This window comes from Rhinoraja longicauda, chromosome 1 (genome assembly GCF_053455715.1).
Source record: "Rhinoraja longicauda isolate Sanriku21f chromosome 1, sRhiLon1.1, whole genome shotgun sequence".
NCBI classification, from domain to species: domain Eukaryota; kingdom Metazoa; phylum Chordata; class Chondrichthyes; order Rajiformes; family Arhynchobatidae; genus Rhinoraja; species Rhinoraja longicauda.
Window position 1 is genome coordinate 24373872 of NC_135953.1, and position 26774 is coordinate 24400645.

At 40.4% G+C, this 26774-nt stretch overlaps 1 protein-coding gene across 1 annotated transcript in view; it reads left to right on the top strand.

Annotated features, from left to right (window-relative positions):
* The window catches only part of me2 (malic enzyme 2, NAD(+)-dependent, mitochondrial), a 60057-nt gene extending 33586 nt beyond the window's left edge, over positions 1-26471 (top strand). Inside the window, 7 exon segments of the mRNA XM_078399931.1 lie at positions 2916-3029; positions 6455-6569; positions 9006-9148; positions 10915-11017; positions 14255-14325; positions 17798-17896; positions 21445-26471. Of these exon segments, the coding sequence (XP_078256057.1) occupies positions 2916-3029; positions 6455-6569; positions 9006-9148; positions 10915-11017; positions 14255-14325; positions 17798-17896; positions 21445-21606 (807 nt within the window). The 3' untranslated portion in view covers positions 21607-26471.
* Positions 26472-26774: the final 303 nt, after the last annotated feature.

Below are 26774 nucleotides of genomic sequence, written 5' to 3' on the forward strand. Positions count from 1 at the left end.
GGTGATCTGACAGTTGGTGTTTTGCAATTTTCTCCTTGAAACATTTAAGCACCATTTCTTCGTTTACATTTATTCCCATATAAATGTAAATAAATAACCTAGAAAATATTCACAGTTTTCCTGATCTGGCTCATTATACTTCAATAAATTTAGTATGGCTGTGATATTTTAACATGGAACTAACTTGAATATGAATATTCTAACCTTCTTACTGCAATGAGCCAATATATTCAACCTGCCAGAAAAAATAATTACTAGAAAATTCTTAATTATGTCTTAACAAAATCTCTTTTCAAAAAAAGCAGCTTTGTTCGTACACTTAGTTTTTTCAGCTTTTAATTACTTTTGGAAATTTAACTAACATTTATTTCTCTATTTTTTTTCCCTGCATGTAATTTTTGTACTGAATTGACTATTCATAATTGTCATTGATTTGGTTTAGATGTTGCAAGGCTTTATGTTAGAATCTAGTTAAGGAAAAGTATAAGTGTGAGCAAAGCAAATATGTGTACCAGGTCTGCTGGGAAGATTTTGCATGGAAATAGCATTCCAACATCAGACTTTGGTGACATAGGAAGCCTGTAGGCCTGTTCAAGTCTGGCAGATGGATGAAACCATTTTTCAATTATTTGCAAAATCTTCTCTAATACTTTGTGGAGAGAAGAGATTAGAGTCATACAGCATGGAAACAGGCCTTTCAACAAACTCATCCATGTCGACCAAGATACCCCATGTAAGCTAATCCTATTTGATCCATATCCCTTTAAACCTTCCCCATTTAACTGTCTAAGTATCTTTCAAACCTGTTATTGTACCTGCCTCAATTACAACATCTGGCAGCTCATTCCATGTACCCATCACCCTCTGAGTGGTAAAGGCTGCCCCTCGACTTACTATTAAATCTTTCCCCTCTCATCTTAATCCTATGTCTTCTGGTTCTTAATTCCCCTATCCTGGGGAAAAGAGTCTGTGCATTCACCCTGTCAATTCTCCTCATAATTTTATATACTCTATAAAATCACCCCTTAGCCTTCGCCACTCCAAGGAAGTCTTAGCTTGCCCATCCTTTCCCGATAGCTAAGGCCCTTCAGTCCTGGCAACATCCTCATGAATCTTTGCACTCTTTCAGTTTAATAACATCCATCCAAAGCAGGTAGATACAAAATGCTGGAGTAACTCAGCAGGTCAGGCAGCATCTCCGGAGAGAAGGAATGGATGACGTTTCGGGTCGGGACCCTTCAGTCTGAAGAAGGGTCTCGACCCAAAACGTCACTCAATCCTTCTCTCCCGATATGCTGCCTGACCCGCTGAGTTACTCCAGCATTTTGTGTCTACCTTCGATTTAAACCAGCATCTGCAGTTTTATTCCTATCCATCCTACAGCAGGGTGACCAAAACTGAACACAATACTCAAAATGTGGCCTCTCAAACTGTAATATGCATCTATACTCAATAACCCTGACTGATATAGGTCAATGCACCAAAAGTCATTTTACCACTCTATCTACCACTTTCGGGGTACACTCCCCAGGACCCTGTGAAGATCCTGCTCTGGTTGGAATTCCTAAAATACAACACCTCACACTTAGCTGCTTTGAACTCATTTAGCCATTCTTCAGCCCACTTGCCCAGCTATTCAAGATCCCGCTGTAATTTTTGATAACCATCTTCTGTCTTAAAATATGTATGGTATGGTAATTTATTTGTCAAATGTACCAGGGTACAGTGAAATTCATTTTTGTATTCAGTTCAGTACAAGTATCACCATACATAAGCACTTAGATGGATATTAAATGAGTATCTCAGCCATAGTACAAGTGCATAGCAGTAGTACAATGAGAGAGTATACAAACTCATCTGTTTGGCACCATTTTCAAGTCCCAGTTGTTGTAAGTGCAGGGATCTTGATCTGACCCGTTGTCCTGGCGGTGTTGGAGGGTCGGCCTGGCCAAGCGTAGCCGTGGTGTCCTCCGCCATTGCTACACCGCTATATGGCATGTCCGGTCCACGTGCTCAGCCTCTGGGAGCGGTGTCCGGTCCAGCTGAACACCAGGTTGTTGCAGGGCCTTCAGTGGCCCGCGAACCCGTCGAGGCTGTGCACTTCCACCCACAGCGGTCTGCTTAGCGACCCTCCAAGTGCATTCCCATGGGTCTTCGATCCGCAGCGAGTGGGTTGGGCCTACCGGGTGAGTCCCCGGTCTCTGGCGGGTGAGTCGGGCCTATTGGATGGGTGGGTCCTCTGTCTGCGGCGGCAGCTGGACCTTCCGGGGGGGGGTCCTCGGTCTAAGGGCCGTGGCTCCCTGGGATACTCCTGCTGCGTGTGACTCCCCGGGATACCACCTACTGTAGTGTCATTTGCAAATTTCGTTTAATTTTGATCTATTTTATTTTGGATTAATTTTATGATGTATTTTTCAGCCATTTTGTTTCGTCCAGAAAGAGAATTGAATTGAATAAATGTTATTAGCGAAATATGTATACATACAAGGACTTTGCCTTGGTGCTTTGCTCGCAAGTAACAACACGATACACAGTAGACAATTAAAAATAAAACACTATAATTTAAACGTGAAGAATGAAATAAAATACCAGAGCAAAAGGAGGCTACAGACTTTTGGCTGTTGAGTGGAGCTACTGTTCGTGGTATTCCCGTGGGTCCTCGATCCGCGGCGGGCGGATTGGTATCTTCCTATCATTTTATACCTTTTTAATACATTTTCTAAACTTGGCACTTAAGTTCCTTTTGCTGAAGTTACTTTGTGTATTCTTTAAGAGTAAAAAATACCCTTTGGACTCAGTTTGACTCTTCTGTTTGTACTTCGCTGAGATATTGTGAGTGGTGGGTAAATTCTGTTCAGTTTTGTCTTTGTTTTGATGTTTTAATGCTGATATCCTCTGAAATTACTTTCACGCAGGCAGCATTAGGCATTGCTGATCTGATCGTGATGTCAATGAAAGAGACTGGCGTGCCTGAAGAGGAAGCACGGAAGAAGATCTGGATGTTTGACAAGTTTGGTTTGCTTCGGAAGGTGAGAAAGAACAAAAACACTTCCTTACTTTCATGTTATTTTTAAATTAATCTCACTGAGTTGTCTACCCTGTATATGGGTTCGTTGGTTTTCCTTTCATTTCCCTTTTCTGGTTGGAATGGAGCTTGAATGCTACTTGTGGTTCAGAAACAACACCTGAGCACACTTGAACATTTATTTCAGAATAAAATCTCAAATATGGGTCACAACTAAATACAGTGGTAGAAATTTTAGGGTGTGTTGAACAAAGTGTTCGATCCAACTCAAATGTAATTGTGTTTTATTTATTATGTGATCTTGAAGTAGAGTGTCTATGTAATGCAAAAAATACTTTCCCATGTTGATAAGTCAGAATCTCCATTCTCTGGAAAGTCACTGGAAAGCATTCACATTGTGCCTCTCCAATTCTTTATGGCTTTATTTCCGGAAAATAAATTAATTGATTTTATATAATAGCTTGTTTAGAATTGTACAAGTCAAAACTGGTGTTCTTCAATCTCTCGAATGACAAAATGTAGCTGTTCATGTCCCGGGGAGCCGTACGCACGCGCGGTGGGAGTGTCTCGGGGAGCCTTGCGGGCCCGATCCACCCGCCGAACAACCGGCGGCTCCGACGACCAGAACGATGACTGAAGACCGGAACGTGCCCCGGTAGGCCCTACTCGCCAACAGGCCTCCAAGGGGATTGCGGTGAAACTGGGCGACGAGGCCTGTCTGGGCCGAAGGAGCCTCAGCAGTGGTGGCAGCGGGAGGTTCGGGCGACGGCAGTGGGAGACTCGGCGGCGGCAGTGGGAGACTCAGCGGGAGACTTGGCGGCGGCGGGAGCCTCGGCTGCAACATTGGTCTCGGTGGCAGTGGGGCCTCACGGTCGATGAGCGTGAGGGGGTAGGGGAAGACAGTGGGGACCCGGTGTGGGGGGGATTACCGTGAGGGACAGTGGAGAACAAAGGTGGGGGGGGGCTCTCTAGTTTAGAATCCTCTATCCAGGGGATAAGTCTGTGTTTGTTTGTTCATTTGTTCCGGTGAAGGCGCTGTGCACACAGCAGCCAGCCAACAGTTGCTTGTCTTTTTCTTCTCACTTTTCATTTCAAGTTTTTGTGTACCTTGTCTTGTGTGTTGTGACTGTCGGCAGACCAATTTCCCTCCGGGGATGAATAAAGTTTTATCGTATTGGATGTCTATAAGAAAGCAAAGATAAGCACAAAATGCAGGAGCAACTCGGTAGTTCAGGAGCAACTCTGGAGAAACAATTTTGGAGAAAATGCTTTGCCCTGGTCTGTTCTTGCATCGAGTTCCTTTCCTTCCCCACCCCCACACACAATCAGTCTGAAGAAGTGTCCTGACATCACCTATCCATTTTCTCCAGAGATGCTGCCTGACATGCTGAGTTACTCCAGCATTCTGTGTCTCTGGTTCAAGCAAGCATCTGCAGATTTTTTTTATTACATTTTATTCCATAAGAAATAAGTTTTACTAATATATGAATGTTGTTTAGAGCTATGGGTAGCATGAGCAAATTTGTTTGAAAGAAAAGGAATTGTATTTGAAAGTTGACACAAAATGCTGGAGTAACTCACAGGGAAAGGCAGCATCTTTAGAGTGAAAGAATGGGTGACGTTTCAGGTTGAGACCCTTCAGACTGATGTCAGGGTAGTGGGTGGGACAAAGATAGAATGTAGTCGGAGACAGTAAGACTGGTGGGAGAACTGGGAAGGGGGAGGGGATGGAGAGAGAGGGAAAGCAAGGGCTATTTGAAGTTAGAGAAGTCAATATTCATACCGCTGGGGTGTAAACTACCCAAAATATGAGGTGCTGTTCCTCCAATTTGCACTGGGCCTCACTCTGACAATGGAAGAGGCCCAGGACAGAAAGGTTAGATTGGGAATGGGAGGAGGAGTTAAAGTACTGAGCAACCTGGAGATCAGGTAGGTTTTGGGCGGACTGAGCGGAGGTGTTCAGGGAAATGATCGCCGTGCCTGCGCTTGGTCTCGCTGATATACAGGAGTTGACACCTGGAACAGCAGATACAGTAGATGAGGTTGGAGGAGGTGCACATGAACCTCTGCCTCACCTGAAAAGACTGTCTGGGTTCTTGGATGGAATCGAGGGGGGAGGTAAAGGAACAGATGTTGCAAAGTACCTGGGGAGGGGGTGGTTTGTACGGGAAGGGACGAGTTGACCAGGGAGTTGCGAAGGGAACAGTCTCTGCGGAAAGCAGAGAGGGATGAAGATGTGGTTAGTAGTGGGATCCCAGTGGAGGTGGCAAAAATGTTGGAGGATTTTCTGCTGTATGCGACGGCTGATGGGATGGAAGGTGAGGACAAGGGGGACTCTGTCCTTGTGACAAATGGGGAGAGGGGGAGCGAAAGCAGAGCTGCGGGATATCGAGGAGACCCCAGTGAGAGCCTCATCTATAATGGAAGAGGGGAACCCCCGTTTCCTAAAGAATGAGGACATCTCAGATGACCTGGTATGGAAAACCTCATCCTGGGCGCAGATGCGGTGTTGACGGAAGTAGGGGTTAGAATCTTTACAGGATGCAAGGTGGGAAGAAGTGTAGTCTATATAACTATGGAAGTCAGTGGGTTTGTAATAGATGTCAGTCAATGGTCTGTGTCCTGTGATGGAGACGGTGAGATCTAGAAATGGTAGGGAGATGTCGGAGATGGTATAAGTGAATTTGAGTGCAGGATGGAAATTAGAAATTTGAAAGTTTTTCGATTTCATTAGAAAATGAAAATGGTCATTCACCTTTTTCACTGACTCGTGTTGATTGTGAACAATTCTGTGCTAATTACAATTTCATTAAGTGATAGCTGACTGTTAAACGTTCAACAGACTGTTCAAAACGTTAATAGTCCAATTGCAGCTCTGGGCAACAGTTTTCTTAAATAGAATCTATGTGGATTGTCCCTAGCTATTTGGTGCAGTTATCAAAACCCAACAAAGTTGCCTCATCAAATTTCTAATTTATTCTCTTCTGACCTGGTATATTTGGCTTTAAAATCCAATGAGAGAAGAACATAAAACAGAGCCGTATAGCATCAGAACAGGCTCTTCGGCCCACAACGCCTGTGCTGAACATGATGCCAAGAGCATTACTTACCAACCTGCTCATAGCCCATATCTCCCTATTCCTTGCCTCTCTAGCTGCCTGTCCAAAAATCTTTTAAATGCCGCTAACGTATCTGGTTCAACCATCTCTGACAGCGCATTTCAGGCACTCACCACCCTCTGTGAGGGGGGTGGTTGGCCCTGCACACCTCCTTTAAATGTTGTCCCTTGCACCTTAAACCTATGCCCAAAGAATGGGTTTAATTATTTTTTTAATACGTAATCCCACTTTATTTGGTGGGGATCTGAGCTGAAATTAACTAGGTCTGTCTGTCGCAGTTAATCTCTAATAATGCTGCTTCTGACAACAGGGTCGTTCAGAGGTAATAGAAGGTCACCAGGAAGCATATGCCCACCCAGTACCTGATCAATCAACCAAGACATTTCTGGATGCAGTCAATCTATTACAGCCGACTACTATTATTGGTAAGTGGTATAAGTTTTGGCAGAAATGTTGAAATCTAAAATGCGCACACTTGCACATTTTTGGAACTAATATGAAGGGTGTTTGGGGTAAGAAGGTGTTAAGTAAATATATATGAATGCATGTACCAGGAGGTTTTTTTGATTATCAGAAGGGAAATGTTTGGTAGTGTTGGAACAGGTTTACTGTGCTCTTGGGCAATGTTAACATTGCACATCATTTTTATATAGGATAATACAAGGTATCCCATTCATGTAAATTGGAGCTTCATCAAATATCTCAAGTATTGTTGCTTTTCAAATCCACAAGTTTTTTTTTTTAAAAATCCATTTGAATATCTCTTATTAGGTTTTCCCTTGTCACATACTGAAAAAGCCTAACCATAGTCATAAATGAGATGCTCCACAACGTGATTATGGTGCATTTTTCTGATTGGCAGTTCTTCCCCCCACCCCCGCCACACTTAATGATGTCACCTTCCTCGTTCAGGTTTCTACTCAATTATTCATTTCAGCATCAGAATCCAGCAGCTTATATATTTTGGTTGCACAGCTGGAAAACTGTCTTTTTATTTTGTCTCCTGAGTCTCCTATCCATCTCTGGGGTTACCCTAGAAGCTGCACAGGGCTCCTTTTGTCATGAGTCTGCCTAACACCATTACCTGTAGCTATGGCAGCATTTTCCACATATCCCATATAATATTATCTCTCCCCTGTCGACGTCAACAACCCTTCATTGTATTTGTTTTCAGATGACTCGTATGACGCATGGGCTTTCATATACTGCTGTTCCTTCCTTTTTTTATCCTTGGCACGCACATTATGTACGTCACTACTCATTGTGCACAATTTTAAAAAGCAAAGATTTTCTGGAAATGAAAAATGAAAAATAGAAAGGAAATGTTGGGCAGTTTGTATCGAAAGAGTTGTTTTTGGTCCATGGTCCTTCATCCAGTTGGAAGTCTTATTTAAATACATGCAGTTAAATTTTCATTTTTGCTGTGGACAATTTTGAAAACTTCTCTGAGCAGTTTATATTTAGCAAAGGTTTCAGATTGGTGACTTTATAATAGCTTTACAATCGGGAAGGTTGGGTTCACTTTTACTGCAAATAAAATGGAAAACTGGAATGAGTTGAATTTTTGTTAAAATATTGTGTGTCATTCATCTCAATCTGCAAGTCAGATATCCCAATATGCAGGTCAGATATCCCATTCCCAATATGCAGGTCAGTTATCCCAATCCCAATATGCAAGTCAGATTATCCCAATCCCAATATGCAAGTCAGATATCCCAATCCCAATATGCAAGTCAGATTAATCCCATTTCTCAGCCTTTGGACCGTTGTAAATTGCAACACAGCAGATACTCGGGTATTTTCGTGCATTGGGTCCCAGTGCTCTTCCACTTCTTGGTGGAAGAGAAAATGTATCCAACTCTTCTCTTTCTCACAATTGTCATAGATGCATGTCTTCCATCTGACATCGAAAGGAAGCATTATCTATACTTCTCAATTTTACATATTTCTCAATTTAAGAATTTCATTAATTATTTTCATAAACACCTCTACTTCAAAGAAAATAATGTGAACTCTGTCTTCAAAAACTAAACGTCACCAGCACATAGGGCGGCACGGTGGCGCAGCAGTAGAGTTGCTGCCTTGCAGCCCCAGAGACCCAGGTTCGCTCCTGATTACGGGTGCTGTGTACGTAGTTTGTTAGTTCTCCCTGTGATCTGCGTGTTTTCTCTGAAATCTTTGGTTTCCTCCCACACTCCAAAGATGAAGGGGTTTGTAGGTTAATTGGCTTGGTATAAATTGTAAATTGTCCCTAGTGTGTGTAGGATAGTGTTAATGTGCGGGGATCGCTAGTCTGTTCGGACTCGTTGGGCCGAAGGGCTTGTTTCTGTGCTGTATCTCTAAACTAAACTTAACAAAATGTGGCAACTGTGCCTTCTCCTTCTTGTAACTTGGTGACCAAATAATCTTAAGTAGGGTACTGACTCAAAATGTCATTGATTCATGCTCGCCATGGATGCTGCCTGACCTGCTGACTTACTCGAGCACTATTTTTGTAAACCAGCATCTGCTGTTCCTTGTTTCTAAAAAATGAATACTTTGCTCCAGTTGTATCCTAACAAGTGTACTGTGTAATTCTGGCATCATTGTTATATTCTAGGCCTTGGCCTAAAAGGTATCCTGTGTCCCACCTAATTGTCCTGCTTCAGGGATCCGTAGGTATTTCAAATTCTTGCTGTTCCTCCTCACTTCAGTATGATTTTATTTATTGTTTATTCTTTTGCCTTGCTTGCTTTGTGTAGTATCAACTAAAACTCTGCAACAGTACTGCCAGCATTTTTAAAAATCTTGAGGCTTGGATGTGAAGTGTTGATGCTTTATTTTCTCTTAAGTTTCAGATTACTTTAATTTGTTTTTGACAGGTGTGGCAGGTGCTGGCAGATTGTTCACCAAAGAAGTAATTCGTGCCATGGGCAGAATCAATGAACGTCCTATAATTTTTGCATTAAGTAATCCAACAATTCAAGCTGAATGCACTGCAGAAGAGGCATACACATTAACAGAGGTATTGTGAGCTTTTGCAATTCTTTCTTTTCAAGCCAAGTATAAAATTTTACTTGAATATTGGGGAACAGAGAGATTTGCAAGTTTTCTACAATTTTACATGTTTGGTGAAATTATGTGTTCTATTTTACATTCCTTCATCCTGCAATCCAATGTTTAGCTTGGTGTGCCATTCTCAGGATTTGTGCATATTGTCTAATTTGATGGTGAGATGCCATAAAATGGCATGTTAGAACAGCAAGATAGCTGTTCTGAATTGATTCATGTAGTTATGTTACTGGACTTTTAATCCAGATGCCACGATCATTCAATAGTTCAATAGTACTTTACTGTTACATATACCTAAAAACAGTGAAATTCTTTTTTGCATACAATTCAGTAAAATCGTACATACTATTCATAAGCACAATCATACATAAGTAAAAGAGTGCAGTGACTGTAGTTTAAAGATAATAGATTTATTTTGATCGGGCTTTACTGGCTTTATCTTGCACTTAACATTATTCCCTTATTTGTACACTGTAAATGGTTCAATTGTAATCATGTATTGTCTTTCCGCTGACTGGTTAGCACGCAACAAAAGCTTTTCACTATATTTCGGTACACGTGACAATAAACTAAACTGAATTGAGTTGCCATGTTTCTAGCTCCATCTTGTATCTTTCGTGTAACAAGTTCTTAAAAATATTGAGTCTTATCTTGACCTTAAAGGACCATTATCCTGGCCGCAGCATCACAAGGGTGATGGAAGCAGACACAAAATGCTGGAGTAACTCAGCGGGTCAGGCAGCATCTCTGGAGATAAGGAAAAAGTGATATTTTGGGTCGAGACCCTTCTTCAGACCAAAGAGGTAGGGATCAGCGTAGGCGATGCTGTCAGTGTCCTCCACCACTGCTCAAATACCATCTTGACTTTAATCTTAAAATCATAAGATTGTTACAGCACAGAAGGAAGTCACTTCGTCCCTCAAATCTGTGCATATTCCAGTAAAGCAAACCAAGCGCTCTCTCTCGTCCCAACACATCACTTATCCATGTCCTCCATGGATGCTGCCTGACCCACTGAGTTACACCAGCATTTTGTCTATTTTTGTAAGCAGCATCTGCAGTTCTTTGTTTCTACAAGAATACAATGTTAGTTCTCCATGTATAAATACAGTTTTGCAGCTAAGATGCATGGTCAACAGTGTGAAGCTCTGGTTAAACAAGCCATTCCTACTTTTGTACTTTCTGCCTCTTCTTATGAATCCCTGCATCCCATACACACTTACTGACTGCTTTCTCATCATGTCTTCCTCTTTCAATTATTTGTAATACTTTAGATACAAGCAACACTACTATGGTCCTTTCCTTACATCAAGGGATCATTTAAAGTCATTAAGTAATGCCTTTCTGATGTATGAGGAATATGGAGATCAGTGTAAGTAAGCCCATAGGATTGGGAAGAATGTGGAAACTCCTTGTAAACTGCGTGTGAATTCATGATTGAACTTGCTTCCCTGGAGCTGTGGGATGGAGCACTGACTCCTGCAGTATTGCTATATATTTTTCTCTTTGATCTACCTCCTTTCATAAGGGAATGTATGGGGAGGGGGGTTGTATTTTGATGGCTTGCTGATTTAAAAAAAAAATCTGTACATATTCTTGGCTGCAATTTTTTTTAAATCTAGAAGTTTACAGCTGTTCAGAGACCAGAATATAAGCAACAGAATTGCCAGCGCTTTAAATTATCTTTCTGCGGTGTTTGAATGACTGTATTTTACACAGGGGAGGTGCCTTTTTGCCACTGGCAGCCCATTTGACCCCGTGACTCTACCAGATGGACGTGTGCTTAAATCAGGCCAGGGAAATAATGCTTACATCTTCCCTGGTAAGTGTGACATTTTTTACTATCTTCTTCAACTTATTAACATCCTCCTTATCCCTGGTACTGTTATTCTTTCAAATTTGCCGCTTTTATTATTTGTTATGTTTGTGATGCCCACTCAAATATTACTATTTTGTCAAACTACATTTGATTTTCTATCTGTCCTTTAAATTGTTTTCCAAATTTTCTTCACTTCCCTAGACATCAAACTAGGAAGCAAGTATGGGCTGAATGGCCTGCTCCTATTTCTGTACTTTTCCCATCTAAAATTATGCATTTTCAACATTGTTTCTGAAGCTCATTTTGTTCACTTTAGTAGCAAATGAAGGACCTTGGAGAGATTTTAAGTGCAGGGAAAAAAGACTGCAGTTGCCCTTTGCAAATTGTTTGTTAACCATTCTCATCTGTTGTTGGATGATAAACATGTTGCCAATGTTAACTGGATATTTCTTTGCAAATTACCCCACCTTTCTACATTTGTATACTACTTAAAAGATGTTTTAGATCAAATCTTCTTAGTTTTAATTTGTTCTGCTTCTAACAGGTGTGTCAAGACTTGGGGCCCAAATGGAATTATGAAATTAGTATACTGGTATACGATATATACTATAATTCAAATATTTGATTTAGAGTTGGATTAAAAATTGGGAATTATGGTGCTCCTGGTTTTTTTAAATCCATTATCAATTAGTATTTATTTTCAAGCAGGCATGTGAATTTTCCGCAGATTTCTGCGTTTTTAAAATCCATTTTCCGCACTTTTTGCATGATTTCCGCGTTTTTCACTTTGCCAAAATCGCGTTTACCACCAGAGAAATCGGACCGGAAGGAAAATAAACGATGTATAGACTTGTAATGAACACTAGGATTCCGCCAGAGGTTGCTAGGGGTTCCGCGAGAAATTCCCCGCGCCCTGGAAATTCCCCGTAAATGTGGCACCTAGGCCGGGCAAGGCAGCCAATCTCGACCTCATCGGGACTTCCACGGCCGACCGGTGGGTTGAATTTGCAACCTGCGGCCAGGGCTCTGTAACTCCAGCCCAGCTGGAGCCAGCAAATCTATTCCCATAGCCGGCTTCCTTGGGTGGCTCGATAAACCAGCCAAGCTCTGGAACCGAGTGTGCCACAAAATCAGTGATGGAACTGTAATGAGTAAATATTAAATTTAAGTGCAAGATTATATAACTAAATTAATTAAGAAGGGGTTAAATATAAAACACAGCAGAAAAGCCAATTACCACCCTTTTGGGCTGATTATCAATTAATGTGTGAATTTACTTAAATGTTATTAGTATACAGTGACATGTTCACATTATTTTGTAATGTCTGTTTTTACTTTGAAATGCACTAAAAGAGGCTTGAAACTGGTAATTTTGTGTGTACATTTTTGACCTCTGCTGTACTCCTTGCGCAAGTGCTCGGCTCTTTTCCTCTTTTTTTTACCTCATTCACATGCCTGTTCAAGGGATTATTGGAAATTATTTTTCAAATTATATGTCAGAAACAAATTATTATTTGTACAACTATTTACAAGGCTTATCAAATCAAATTTAGGTTTTTAATATGGAATATTAAATCTTAATATATGCTATGAGAGTTTCCTACCACAATTGCTTTTGGCCAGTTAGACACACACCGATCAGCCAAAACATTATGACCACCGACAGGCGAAGTGAATAACATTGATTATCTTGTTACAATGGCACCTGTCAAGGGGTGGGATATATTAGGCAGCAAGTGAACAGTCAGTTCTTGAAGTTGATATGTTGGATACAGGAGAAATGGGCAGGAGTAAAGACCTGAGCGACTTTGACATGGGCCAAATTGTTATGGACAGATGACTGGGTCAGAGCATCTCTAAAATGGCAAGGCTTGTTTGGTGCTCCCGGTCAGCAGTGGTGAGTACCTACCACTGGCAAATTGGCTCCATGGAAGGAAGCAGAGGGTAATGGTAGAAGGTTGCTTCACGGTTCGGTGCGGGGCCCATTACTGTTTGTCTTCTACATCAATGATTTGGATGAGAACATACAGGGCAAGATTAGCAAGTTTGCTGATGATACAAAAGTTAGTGGTTTTGCAGATTGTGAAGATGGTTGTGAACGATTGAGGATCTGGATCGATTGGCCAGGTGGGTGGAGGAATGGTTGATGGAATTTAATACAGAGAAGTGTGAGGTGTTGCATTTTGGGTCGTCGAACAACGGCCGGACCTATACAGTAAATGGTAGGCCTCTGGGTTGTGTTGTAAAGCAGGTCACAGAGTACAGGTGCATGGTTCCTTGAAGGTCGAGTCGCAGGTAGATCAGGTGGTCAAAAAGGCATTAGGCACTTTGGCTTTCATCAGTCAGAGTATTGAGTATAAAAGTTGGGAGGTCATGTGGCAGTTATATAAGACGTTGGTGAGACCGCATTTAGAATATTGTGTTCAGTTGTGGGCATCATGTTATTGGAAAGATATTGTCAAGCTTGAAAGGATTCAGAAAAGAATTATGAGGACGATGCTAGGACTAGAGGGTGTGAGCTATGGGGAGAGGTTGAGTAGGCTGGGTCTCTATTCCATGGAGCGCAGAAGGATGGGGGGAGACCTTGTAGAGGTATACAAAATCATGAGAGGAATAGATTGGGTCGATGCACAGAGGCTTTTGCCCAGAGTAGGGGAATTGAGGACCAGAGGACATAAGTTCAAGGTGAAGTGGAAAAGATTTAATAGGAATCCGAGGGGTAACTTTTTCACACAAAGGGTGGTGGTGTATGGAACAAGCTGCCAGAGGAGGTAGTTGAGGCTGGGACCATCCCACTGTTTAAGAAACAGTTAGACAGGTACATGGATAGGACAGATTTAGAGGGATATGGACCAAGCGCAGGCAAGTGGGACCAGTGAAGCCTGGCCTGTGTGGGCGAGTTGGGCCGAGAGGCCTGTTTCCACACTGTATCACTCTATGACTCTAATAGAGCCCTAGCCCGCTCAACCTCTTCCTATAGCTCAAATCCTGGCAACATCCTCGTAAATCTTCTCTGCTCCCTTTCCAACGATTTATTTTTCCTATCCCTCATAATACTCTAGTAACTTTCCGACCACAAATGTTAAGCTCACTAGCCTGTAGTTCCCAGCTTTTTCCCTGCAGCCCTTCTTGAATAGAGGCACAACATTTGCTACTCTCCAGTCTTCCAGCACCTCTCCTGTATTTAATGAAAGCTTGTAAATCTCATAACTTTGATAACTAAAATTGTTTTTGTTGCAGGTGTGGCACTGGCTGTGATCCTTATAGGAGTTCGTAAAATAAGTGATCAAGTTTTCTTGCAAGCTGCGAAGGTTTGTGATAGAAACAAAAATGCAATCTGCAGTATAATTGTTTTGACTTGAGGGGTGATGTTTACTCCAGCAAAATACGTTACCAGATTACCTGAAGAAATGTAATATGGTAAAAATTAACGGCATGCCAGCTAGGGGTGGAGCTCCAGTTGGTGACCATTCTCCAGCTATCATGCTTCAAGTTCATTGATGCTGGGAAACCAACATATCTGGTGTACATGCCAACATTGAACACTCCCCTGTTCTGAAAATATACCAATGTTTTAATTCTCTCTACTGTACCAAAACGAAATGTTTTAGCTTGCAATGAGCTAAATAAATTGAGGAGCTTCATTTCAATCATTTTATAAACGTGTAAATGAAAATCTTTGGTGGCTCCCCGACGGATGGCAATGTTACATTTCCACTTCTTATTTTAACTATTGTCAAGCACAGATAATCCCATTTTGAATTAACTTAAGGAATTCACTTAAGCATACTCACTTAAGGAATGCCATGGTTTGCTTTCCATTTTCCTTTGGTTGTCACACATAATTTGAATTTTCAGTTTAAAATTTTAAATCACATTTTATTTCTAAATTATGATTTTAATTTTGTCTACATAACAGCTAAGATTGCTCAATTAATTACTGGACCCAGAGCTATTAGTGTTCTCAGTTTTGGACGTGCCTAAAATAGCTAGTTTAAGATTTAATCTACTATGTTTCGGCAGCTGTCGGGCTGGTGGGGTGTTTCTTTTCATCAGTTCAGTTTAGTTTATTATCACGTGTACCAAGGTGCAGTGAAAAGTTTTTGTTGCATACTATCCAGTCAGCAGAAAGGCAAAACATGATTACAATTGAGTCAGTTACAGTGTATACAGTGCCCTCCATGATGTTTGAAACAGACCCATCATTTATTTATTTGCCTCTGTACTCCACAATTTGAGAATTGTAACAGAAAAAATCACATGTGGTTAAAGTGCACCTTGTCAGATTTTAATAAAGGCCATTTTTATACACTTTAGTTTCACCACGTAGAAATTACAGCAGTGTTTATACATAGTACCCCCATTTCAGGGCACCATAATGTTTGGGACACAGCAATGTCATGTAAATGAAAATAGTCATGTTTAGTATTTTGTTGTATATCCTTTGCATGCAATGACTGCTTGAAGTCTGCGATTCATGGATATCAGCAGTTGCTGGGTGTCTTCTCTGGTGATACTCTGCCAGGCCTGTATTACAGCCATCTTTAGCTTATGCTTGTTTTGGGGGCTAGTCCCCTTCAGTTTTCTCTTCAGCATTTCAAAGGCATGCCCGATTGGGTTCAGATCGGGTGATTGACTTGACCACTCAAAAATTTACAATTTTTTAGCTTTGAAAACCTCCTTTGTTGCTTTAGCAGTATGTTTGGGATCATTGTGTTGCTGCAGAATGAACCGCCGGCCAATGAGTTTTGAGGCATTTGTTTGAACTTGAGCAGATAGGATGTGTCTATACACTACAGATTTCATTATGCTACTACCATCACCAGTTGTCTCACCATTGAAGATAAGTGAGTCAGTACTTTCAGCAGCCATACATGCCTAGGCCATAACACCCCCCACTACCGTGTTTCACAGATGAGGTGGTATGCTTTGGATCTTGGGCAGTTCCTTCTCTCTTCCATACTTTGCTCTTGCCATCACTCTGATATGTTAATCTTTGTCTCATCTGTCCACAAGATCTTTTCCAGATCTGTGGTTGCTCTTTGAAGTACTTCTTGGCAAACTGTAACCCGGCCATCCTATTTTTGCAGCTAACCAGTGGTTTGCATCTTGCAGTGTAACCTCTGTATTTCTGTTCATGAAGTCTTCTGCGGACAGTGGTCATTGACAAATCCACATGTGAAGAGTGTTTCTGATCTGTCGGACAAGTAATTGGGGATTTTTCTTTATTATAGAGAGAATTCTTATGTCATCAGCTGTGGAGGTCTTCCTTGGCCTGCCAGTCCCTTTGCGATTAGTAAGCTCACCAGTGCTCTCTTCTTAATGATGTTCCAAACAGTAAGCCTAAGGTTTGGCTGATGTCTCTTAACAGTTTTATTCTTGTTTTTCAGTCTCTTAATGGCTTCTTTGACTTTCATTGGCACAACTTTGGTCCTCATGTTGATAAACTAATAAAAGTTTCCAAAGATGATGGAAACACTGGAGGAAAGACTAGATGCTGAGAGCTCTCTTAAACCTGCATTAAGGAGGCAATTAAACACACCTGAGCAATTACAAACGCCTGTGAATCCATATGTCCCGAACATTATGGTGCCCTGAAATGGAGGGACTATGTATAAACAGCTGTAATTTCTACATGGCAAAACCAAAATGTACAAAAATGGCCTTTAATAAAATCTGACAATGTGCACTTTATCTCAAATTGTGGAGCACAGAGGCAAATAAATAAATGATGGGTCTTTGTCCCAAACATTATGGAGGGCACTGTAGATACATGATAAGGGTGTAAAGTTTAGTGCAAGGTAAAGCCAACAAAGTCCGATCAAGGATAGTCCGAGGATCATCAATGAGGTAGATAGAAGGTTCAGCACTACTCTCTGGTTGTGGAAGGATGATTCAGTTGCCTGATAACAGCTGGGAAGAAACTGTCCCTGAATCTGGAGGTATGTGTTTTCACACTTTATACCTTTTGCCTGATGGGAGAGGGGAGATGAGCGAGTGACCAGATTGCAACTCATCCTTGATTATGCTGCTGGCCTTGTCAAGGCAGCATGAGGCATAAATGGAGTCAATAGAAGGGAAGTTGGTTTGTGTGATGGTCTGGGCAGCATCCACAATTCACTGCAATTTCTTGTGGTTCCAAACTAAGCTTTGATGCATCCTGATAAAATGCTTTCTATGGTGCATCTGTCGAAGTTGGTGGGAGTTGTTGGAGACATGCCAAACTTCCAAAGTCTTCTAAGGAATTAGAGGTGTTGGTGTGCTTTCATGGTCGTTGCTTCAATATGGGTGGTCCAGGAGAAATTGTTGGTAATATTGACTCCTAGGAATTTGAAGTTTTTAACCATCTCTACTCTGTGCCATCAATGCAAATTTACGTGCTAATCTCCATTTAAATAATTGGATCTAATTTCAGATGATTTGAGCAGGGAAACAATTTGCATTTCTTTCAAATTAAATTGCTCTCAACTCCAAAAGAAACTGAAACATTTACCCTGGGATCAGTCTGGCAAAAGGAACTCACTCACCCCTTCCTGATGCAGTATCTTTGTCACAGTGCTGTGAAAACTAAGTTTGTTGCCTTCATATGTTAATGACCTGTACGATTTTCTTAACCATGAGAAAATAGCAATATTAAGAATTGTTAATACAAACTGTATTAATTACTGGAATTTGGTTTCCAGTCAAAGTCAGTAGTACATTTCCCTTCTAAAATCTACTGCATGTTATGTAGCTTTGGTGCTTAATAATTTTCATCCGATTCTATGTATAAATATTCTGCAGGCACTAGCTGACCAGGTGACCAATGAAGAATTGGCTGAAGGACTCCTTTATCCAAACTTATCGAATATCCGGGAAGTGTCTATTAACATTGCAGTTAAGGTGAGCATCCTTATAACCTATAGATTGCAGTGAGAAAATTCCAATCATTGGAAGAGTTTTAAGTGCTCATTGGCATAAAATGGAGAGAAGAGGTACCCACCTTCATATTGAATTAGAGAGAGATATGATGATGTGGAGCGATCAAGGATTCAGTCATCATTGCATACATAAACGGTGCATGTCAGCAAGGAAGGAAAAAGTTTTTGATCTTGATCTGGAGATTTGTTCTTCAGTTGTCCGGACTTTTGATCAGACCTCAATTTAAAATTCTCAATTCACTTTTCGGCTGTTTATTGTGTTTAGAATGTTTTGAGTTTCTAAGAGTTATTTAACAGAATTAAAAACGAAGTTATTTCTCAATCCATTTGCTCTTCAAAACTGCAATCTCCAACATTTGGGAGACCTTTCTAGTCATTCCAAGCTCAAAGTGCCACTTTTTTTCACCCACTGACTACAGTCTTGAATCAAAATTGTCTAATTAGCAAGATGTGCAGGATGAACAGCTGTAAAGTAAATCTTAAATACTGCTGGGTAAATGGATAAATTGGAAAGTAGCATTGTGATCTTAAATCCAGAGCAGATCTGTCCACTAAGGAAGACACAAACAATCTCCAAGATGTACTAGAGGACAGAGGATCTAGGGGGATAGAGGAACTGACGAGAAATAGTATTGGGTAGACTGATGGGACTGAAGGTTGATAAATCCCCAGGGCCTGATGGTCTGCATCCCAGGGTACTTGGGGAGGTGGCTCTACATATAGTGGACGCATTCGTGAGGATTTTCCAATGTTCAACAGATTCAGGATCAGTTCCTCTGGATTGGAGGATAGCTAATGTTATCCCACTTTTCAAGAAAGGAGCGAGAGAGAAAACGGGGAATTACAGACCAGTTGGCCTGACATCGGTGGTGGTGGGGAAGATGCTGGAGTTAATTATTAAAGAGGTAATAACAGCGCATTTGGATAGCAGTAAAAGGATAAGTCCAAGTCAGCATGGATTTATGAAAGGGAAATCATGCTTGACTATGTTCTGGAATTTTTTGAGGATGTGACAAGTAAAATGGATGAAGGGGGGGGGCAGTGGATGTAGTGTATCTTGCATGTAGTGTGGACTTTCAGAAAGCCTTTGATAAGGTCCCACACTGGAGATTGGTGAGCAAAATTAGAGCACATGGTATTGGGGGTAGGGTGTTGACATGGATAGAGAGTTGGTTGGCAGACGGGAAGAGTAGGACTAAACGGGTCCTTTCCAGAATGGCAGGCAGTGGTGAGTGGAGTGCCGCAAGGCTCTGTGTTAGGGCCGCAACTGTTTACCATATATATTAATGATTTGGATGAAGGAATTAGAAGTAACACTAGTAAGTTTGCAGATGACACAAAGCTGGGTGGCAGTGTGAACTGCGAAGAGGATGTTAGGAGGTTGCAGGGTGACCTGAACAGGTTGAGTGAGTGGGCTGATGCGTGGCAGATGCAGTATAATATAGATAAATGTGAGGTTATCCACTTTGGCGGCAAAAACAAGGAGGCAGATTATTATCTCAATGGTGTCAGTTTAGGTATGGGGGAAGTGCAGCGAGACCTGGGTATCCTTGTACACCAGTCACTGAAAGTTGGTGTGCAGGTACAGCAGGCAGTGAAGAAATCTGATGGTATGTTGGCCTTCATAACGAGAGGATTTCAGTATAGGAGTAAAGAGGTTCTTCTGCAGTTGTATAGGGCCCTGGTAAGACCACATCTGGAGTATTGTGTTCAGTTTTGGTCTCCTAATTTGAGGAAGGACGTCCTTGCTATTGAGGCAATGCAGCGTAGGTTCATGAGATTGATCCCTGGGGTGGCGGGACTGTCATGAGGAAAGATTGAAAAGACTAGTCTTGTATTCACTAGAGTTTAGAAGGATGAGAGGGGATCTTATGGAGACATATAAAATTATAAAAGGACTGGACAAGCTAGATGCAGGAAAAATGTTCCCAATGTTGGGGGAGTGCAGAACCAGGGGCCACAGACTTAGATTAAAGGGGAGGCCATTTAAAACTGAGGTGAGAAGGAACTTTTTCACTCAGAGTTGTGAATTTGTGCAATTATCTCCCACAGAGTGGAGGCCAAATCACTGGATAAATTTAAGAGAGAGTTAGATAGAGCTCTGGGGGTTAGTGGAACCAAGGGATATGGGGAGAAGTTGGGCACAGGTTACTGATTGTGGATGATCACAATGAATGACAGTGCTGGCTCGATGGGCCGAATAGCCTCCTCCTGCACCTATTTTCTATGCTATAAATTAGTTTGAATAAGTGTCCTGACCCGACATGCTGCCAATCCATGTTGTCCATTGTAGAATTGGTGTTACTTCCATGCTAGAACCAAGTTTTTAAAATAAATGTTTCCTGCCCATATAGCATATGTGAACCATTTGGGTTTTGTGAAAGTCCACATGCTTCATGGGTCATGGAAACCTGCAACATGGAAATGGGCCCCTTGGGCCAACTTGTCCATGCCAGTCAACATGCCCATGTGAGCTACTTTCATTTGCTCCAAACCCATATTCTTCCAAACCTCTTCTATCTGTGAATCTACCCAAATGTCTTTTAAATGTTACTGCACCTGCTTCAACCTTCTTGAAATTCACGTTATGAGTTATTTTTCAATTCTGAATTCAAATTCTTCAATAATTAAAAAGGATATGAATTCTCATATTTTAATTATAATTCAGGTTTCCAGATTACTGGTCCAGTAGACATGGTGATTTAAATTTAATAACAAAACCCACCTGTTCTTAATGATTTACTCTACAGCTATTCTGCCTTCATTGTCTACATTCCTGCCATCTCAGCACCTTATGGTCCAATCAGAGCTGCTGCCAGTGTGTAAACGATGGAACTTTCATCAGCTTGGGATGTCTACAAAGGTTTCCCAAACAATGACAATTTGTCTGTTTTGGGGGGAAATATTTTTTTCAGACAAAAAATCTGAAGAAATAGGCTAAATAATAACTTGAAGCATTCCAAATTTATCAAGCATATCCATTGCTGGTTGGTTTTTCAGGATCCTTTGTTTCCAAACTAATTTTAAAATATGTCAAAAAGCAGGTAAATTTTATGCTTGGATGATAATAGAAAATAACAATTATGAAATGCATACTAATGGAGCCAGCATAGATGTAGTCTTAAGGACCCAATTCCCAGCCATTAGTACTAGAGGTAGAGTAAGCATTTACCAAATTATGATCTTTTGTTGTGTTGCCCTCTTTTCGCCAAGGGTGGGGAAGAGAGCAGCACCAGGCATCACCCAGAGTGATAGTTGATGCTATATTTTGCAACATTCATTCATCCAAAATAGTGTCGTTTCATTGCAGGTTCACATCCTTCCTGGAAAATTATTTATAAGTTCCTTAGTCATCGAAGCAGAATAGGCTGTTCGGCCTGTCGAGTTTACTCTGCCATTTATTCATAGCTGATCTATCTTTTCCTCTCAACCCCAATTTGTATAACTTTGGAACTGTATCTTTTCCCTACCAGTGCTTGTAAGCATTAATATGGTTTTGGTTTGTTACAGGTCACAGAATTCCTTTATGCAAATGGTCTTGCATTAGAGTACCCAGAGCCAAAGGACAAAAAGGCATTTTTGCTGTCGAAGATGTGGAACACTCATTATGAGTCCTTTGTTCCAGATATTTATGACTGGCCAGAGTCTGCAACAAAGCTACCTAGTTTGTAACCTGATGCCTCTTTAAACCTTGCTAATGAATAGGCATATCTGCCTATTAATTATAATTAACTTTTGGACCTGTTGACAAAGTGCCCTCAAATTTTCGTTCTAGCTGATTTTTTTTGCAACCTTAGTTAACTGTGATTCATTGGAATGATGCAGATCTTGAGCATAAATTCAGTCTGTAAAATATTCTGTACACCAGGATGTCTGACAACCATTAATTCTGAAGTGCATCTTTCTGTAGGCAAATTCAATTATCAATTTTAAAACAATGTTGGTGTAACAAATCTGAAAGAAGAAACCCTTCAGAACTAGTTCTGTCTAGATTATGAGCTGAAGTGTGCCTTTAACTCTTTGGGAAATAAAAATCGTCTATGGTTTTATTTGCATATTATCTTTGTGAAAATGAAACTGTTTCTGTTGAGGTTGAACATCCTTGAAAGGCTACAGTAAAGCAATAACATCATGATTCTCCTCCACCTATTCAAAATCTCTTCAGGTAGTGTGTACAAGTGACAGATATTTAAAATCTGTAGTTTAAAATAGGTTTAGTAAAACCAGCACACTAAATTTTTGGAAGGTGTGAAGAGTTAGGAATTATATTTTTTGTATGTTTAACTTATTTTGGATAATACAAATTTGAGTCATGGTTGCTTTTAAAGGTGTTGGCATAAGCATTTTGTTAAATTAAATGTTAGTGTCATTCATGAGTGGTAGGTTGTTGACAAAATTTCACTTTGCTAATGTCATTCAATGCAATTTCTTGTCAGATTGCTGTTGATGCAGACAGGCTGGCGAAGTCCATGTTCCATATTTCCCATAGAAAGAGACTGAGAAATAGAATCATGGGTTTTAAGTAGTAGTTCTAAAAGGATTATCCTGCTCAAAAGGAGTGTAGGATGCAATTGAAATTGAATATTATTCAAAAATGTATTGCTGTTTTCAGAGTATCATTTGCACTGCAGATTTCAATAGACACTTGACTTTTGCAGAGGCCCCTTTCTACTTTCCACTCCTTCCCAAACACTCTTTAGTGTCCCATGAAAAGGCATTTGACTGAATCAGAAATACAGCAGAAGTCAAACCCATGTTCACAAGATATTATTTGTAGGAATTTTCAATTGCAATTTGATATAAAGAATATTTTTCCTATTCACTAAAAAGTTCAGTGCTGTATTTTTGTACAAGGATTTTGCCTTTTTTTATCTGTTGGAATAATGCAAGTCCAGTATTGTTTAACATATGCATACAATATAATAGTGAAAGCCATGTCAAATTTAAAATTATATTGCAATGAAGCTGAAAATTTGGAAAAGATCTGTGACTGATTGCAGTTCTTGGAATAATGAAAATAAAACACTCAGTAATTTGGTAAACTAAAATCGATTTGTATTGTGAAACTACGTGTGGAGATTGCGCATTCCCTCTGCGACTGTGTGGGTTTACCCCAGATACTCCGGATTCCTCCCACATTCCAAAGATGTGCAGGTTTGAAGGTTAATTGGCCCTGAAAAATGCCCCAGTGTGTGGGATGCGAAAGTGGGATAACATTAAACTCGTGTACGGATGATCGATGGTTGATGTGGGCCACGCTGTGTCTCTAAATTCTATTTTAAAATTCCAATGGTTATTCCTGCTCTCTCAGGACACTCATTGGGGGGGAAAAAAAGTATTATACTGTGTAACATAGAAAATAGGTGCAGGAGGAGACCATTTGGTCCTCCAAGCCAAATTCCTTTAAACATCTTCAAAGGAATTTTAAAAGTATGTTGGGATGTTAATAGAATCTTACAATCCAGCAGAGCTGTCAGTAAACTAACACGGAATTAGGTTTCACTTGAAAGAATGGGAAAAGTAAAATTGTTTTTTATGAGATCCAGGAAAATCTTACAACTGTTGACGTACAAGCTGAGTGACATTCTCCTTTGGAGTTGTGTTTTAATGTGATACACTAGATTTCGATTTTGATTCAGATTTGTTTATTACCATATGCACCAGGGTGCAATGAAATTTCTTGTTGACATGAAGCATGTAAACAGTGTACATGGTAATGGTAAACATAATAATAACATGTGGGCATAATAGCAGTATAATGTGGGGATTATGCAACCTGAAGTAGTGCTTCAAAAAATAAAGTGCAATAAGTTAAGATTAAGAGCATGTGGCAGCAGCTTCAGTTAAAGGAGTGATTGGATCAGGAGTTCAATAGCAGTGGGGAAGAAGCTGGCCTTCAGTCTGGATGTCTAAGCTTTCAAACATCTCCCAGAAGACAGGTATCCTAAACGATAATTCTGGCCTTCCTGGTGCAATGCACTGTGAAGATGGACGCAATGGAAGGAAATGATGAGCCTGAGATGGAATGGGCTGTGTTCACCTCTCTGCAGGATCATTCGGTCAAATGCGGAGCAGTGAACATACCAGACTGTTGTGCCTCCCATCAGAATACTTTCTGTGGCACTTCTTTAGAAGTTCAAGAGAATCATTGTGGACATGCTGAATCTTTTCAGAAGCGTAAAAAATTATGATGTGCTTTCTTGATTATCGCATCAGAGTGTAGGGACCAGATTAGAGATTGGTGATGTGAGTGCCTAGGAATTTAAAGCTGTCAATCATATCCACAGTGAAATCTTTGTGGACAGGATAGTATTCACCTGGTACATCCAAGGTTTCTGATGAGGGTAGATCCTAATTGTCTGTTGAAATGTTATACAATTATATGATTGCTTTGTTGTCACAAATGATTGTAAATTGGGTGTGTGAGGAATATTTAAATTTGTGAAAACCTGAGATTATAAACTGGGAAATGATGTCTAAGTTCCAAACTGCATTTCCAATGCAGATTTATGTGTTACTTTTTAATAATTTATTTCAGTCCCATTTTGTGAACTGTATTGACATGAGGGGAATGCATTTATAAATAAGACTAAAGTGCCAAAATCATCTGGCTTGGTTTATATCTCACTTAATCAATTCTCAGTATCTGGCATCTTGCTCAAAAATAGGACCACTGTACCTCTGTTTCCATTCAATGAGGGTAAATTTCATTTTAACCCGAGCCAAATTTGAGTGACAGTGAATCACTAGGTTGTAATAAACACATATTTAGTCTTTATCCAAGTTTCTTTTGCTTTGATCCTAGGAGTGTACTGGTGAATCAAATACCCAGTACATGGGGCTTTTAACTAACTCATAGAACTCAATCTAACTCGAAGAACAGAAGCATTTTATTAATTGGGAGGGAATAAAGAGCAGTAGTGCAGGTTAGAGGCAATACTGACAGTTTTTGTGTTAAAGGCCATGCGGACAATGTAAACAAAAATATGCAAAACAGAACCAATCCAGAATTGTAAATAACTTTTTTAAAAATCCCTGCTTACTTGAACGCATGTCCCATTGTAAAAGTAGATTTGTTGTTATAGCGCAAATAGCAACATCTGAATATGATGCAATGGCTATTTCTGTAATGTGGTTGCAGGGTAACCATGACTAGGTGCTCAATATTCCAGGTTATGAACGAAAAATGTTCGAAAAGAACAGGGGACGGAAAAACTGGCAGGTATTCAGTTTCTTCCCACACTCCAAAGACGTACAGGTTTGTAGGTTAATTGGCTTTGTATAAATGTAAAAATTGTCCCTAGTGTAGGATATTGTTAATGTGTGGGGATCACTGTCGGTGCGGACTCGGTGGGCTGATGGCTGTTTCTGCGCTGTATCTCTAAACTAAACTGAGCAACACTGGAATGTGAGCTCCCTCCTTTACTACCTTGAATTATTAACCCCACAAATTCTTGTCCTCTGCCTTTGACTTTGTTGGACCTACATTTGCTTGGTTCCTCTATTTTTCCTTGGTTAGCCAGGGTAACACTTTCAATACTCTTTGTTTTTGAGTTCTGAACTTTTACTTGGGGTATTTCCAAGTGTCTGCCCAGACTCCTTCAAATTTCTCATCTGAGGCAACCAACACTATCTGAAAATATTGTAACTGAATGTAATTACTGAGGCAGCAAACTGGTTGAACTATAATGTTCACAACTCTGTTTCCCATTTGGCCTCTATGATTCACGGATCTCTGCCATTTCTTAGACGGTGTATTTCCATCAGCCAGCTTCATCTTCTATGGAATGCACATGAGTATTTTTATTGAATCTAGATTTAACTATTCTAACAAATGTACTTCTCGAGGCTTCCTTAATTCTACCCTCCAAACTTGAGTTTGTCCAAAACTCTGTACCTGTCCCATCTTATATTGGTATAGGAAGGAACTGCAGATGCTGGTTGGGACATGTTCAATTCACCTATGTGCATTTATACTTCTGATTAAACAATACCCTGATCTTAAAATATTCACTCTTGCTTTCAAATTCCTCCATGGACTTGATCGATGTTTTTATATTTTCCACTAGTCCTCAAATCACTTCATGTTTTGCTTCTTGGACACCCCAGTTTTAATCACCCTATTGCTGGCAGGTATAGTTTACCAGCCAGGTCCCTAACTCTGGAATTTCCATCCTAAGTCACTCTTGACTCCTTTAAGGCATACGACTTTTAGCTTTCTGCCATAATATATCCTGTGGTTCACAGTGAAAGATTTTATTTACCTCTGTTCTGCATATTCAAACATTTTACTATGTTAAAGAGCAGTATAAATAGGAGGATGAGGTAGTTAAACTTTAGTTCTGTATAGTTACACTGAAGGAAATATTTATGTTGTGGATAAACCTTTATTGGTTTCAATACTAAATATGCAGAATTAATTTCTCTAGTCATGGATGAGGAATGTGTGTCAGTTTCTCAATCGTAATATAAATTATAATAGCTGATTTATTGATGGTCTGTTAGTTGTGCATTGTATTTTGTCTTTATTTGCAAATTACCGAATAAAACATTTTCAATATATTTGTATATGAAATTGTTAGTTTTTAATTTTTGTACATACACTGATCAGCCAAAACATCATGACCACCTGCCCAATGTGCTGTTGGTCCTCCATGTGCTGCCAAAACAGCGCCGACCCGCCGAGGCATGGACTCTACAAGACCCCTGAAGGTATCCTGTGGTATCTGGTACCAAAACATTAGCAGCAGATCCTTCAAGTCCTGTAAGTTGTGAGGTGGAGCCGCCGTGGATCGGACTTGTCGATCCAGCACATCCCACAGATGCTCAATCGGATTAAG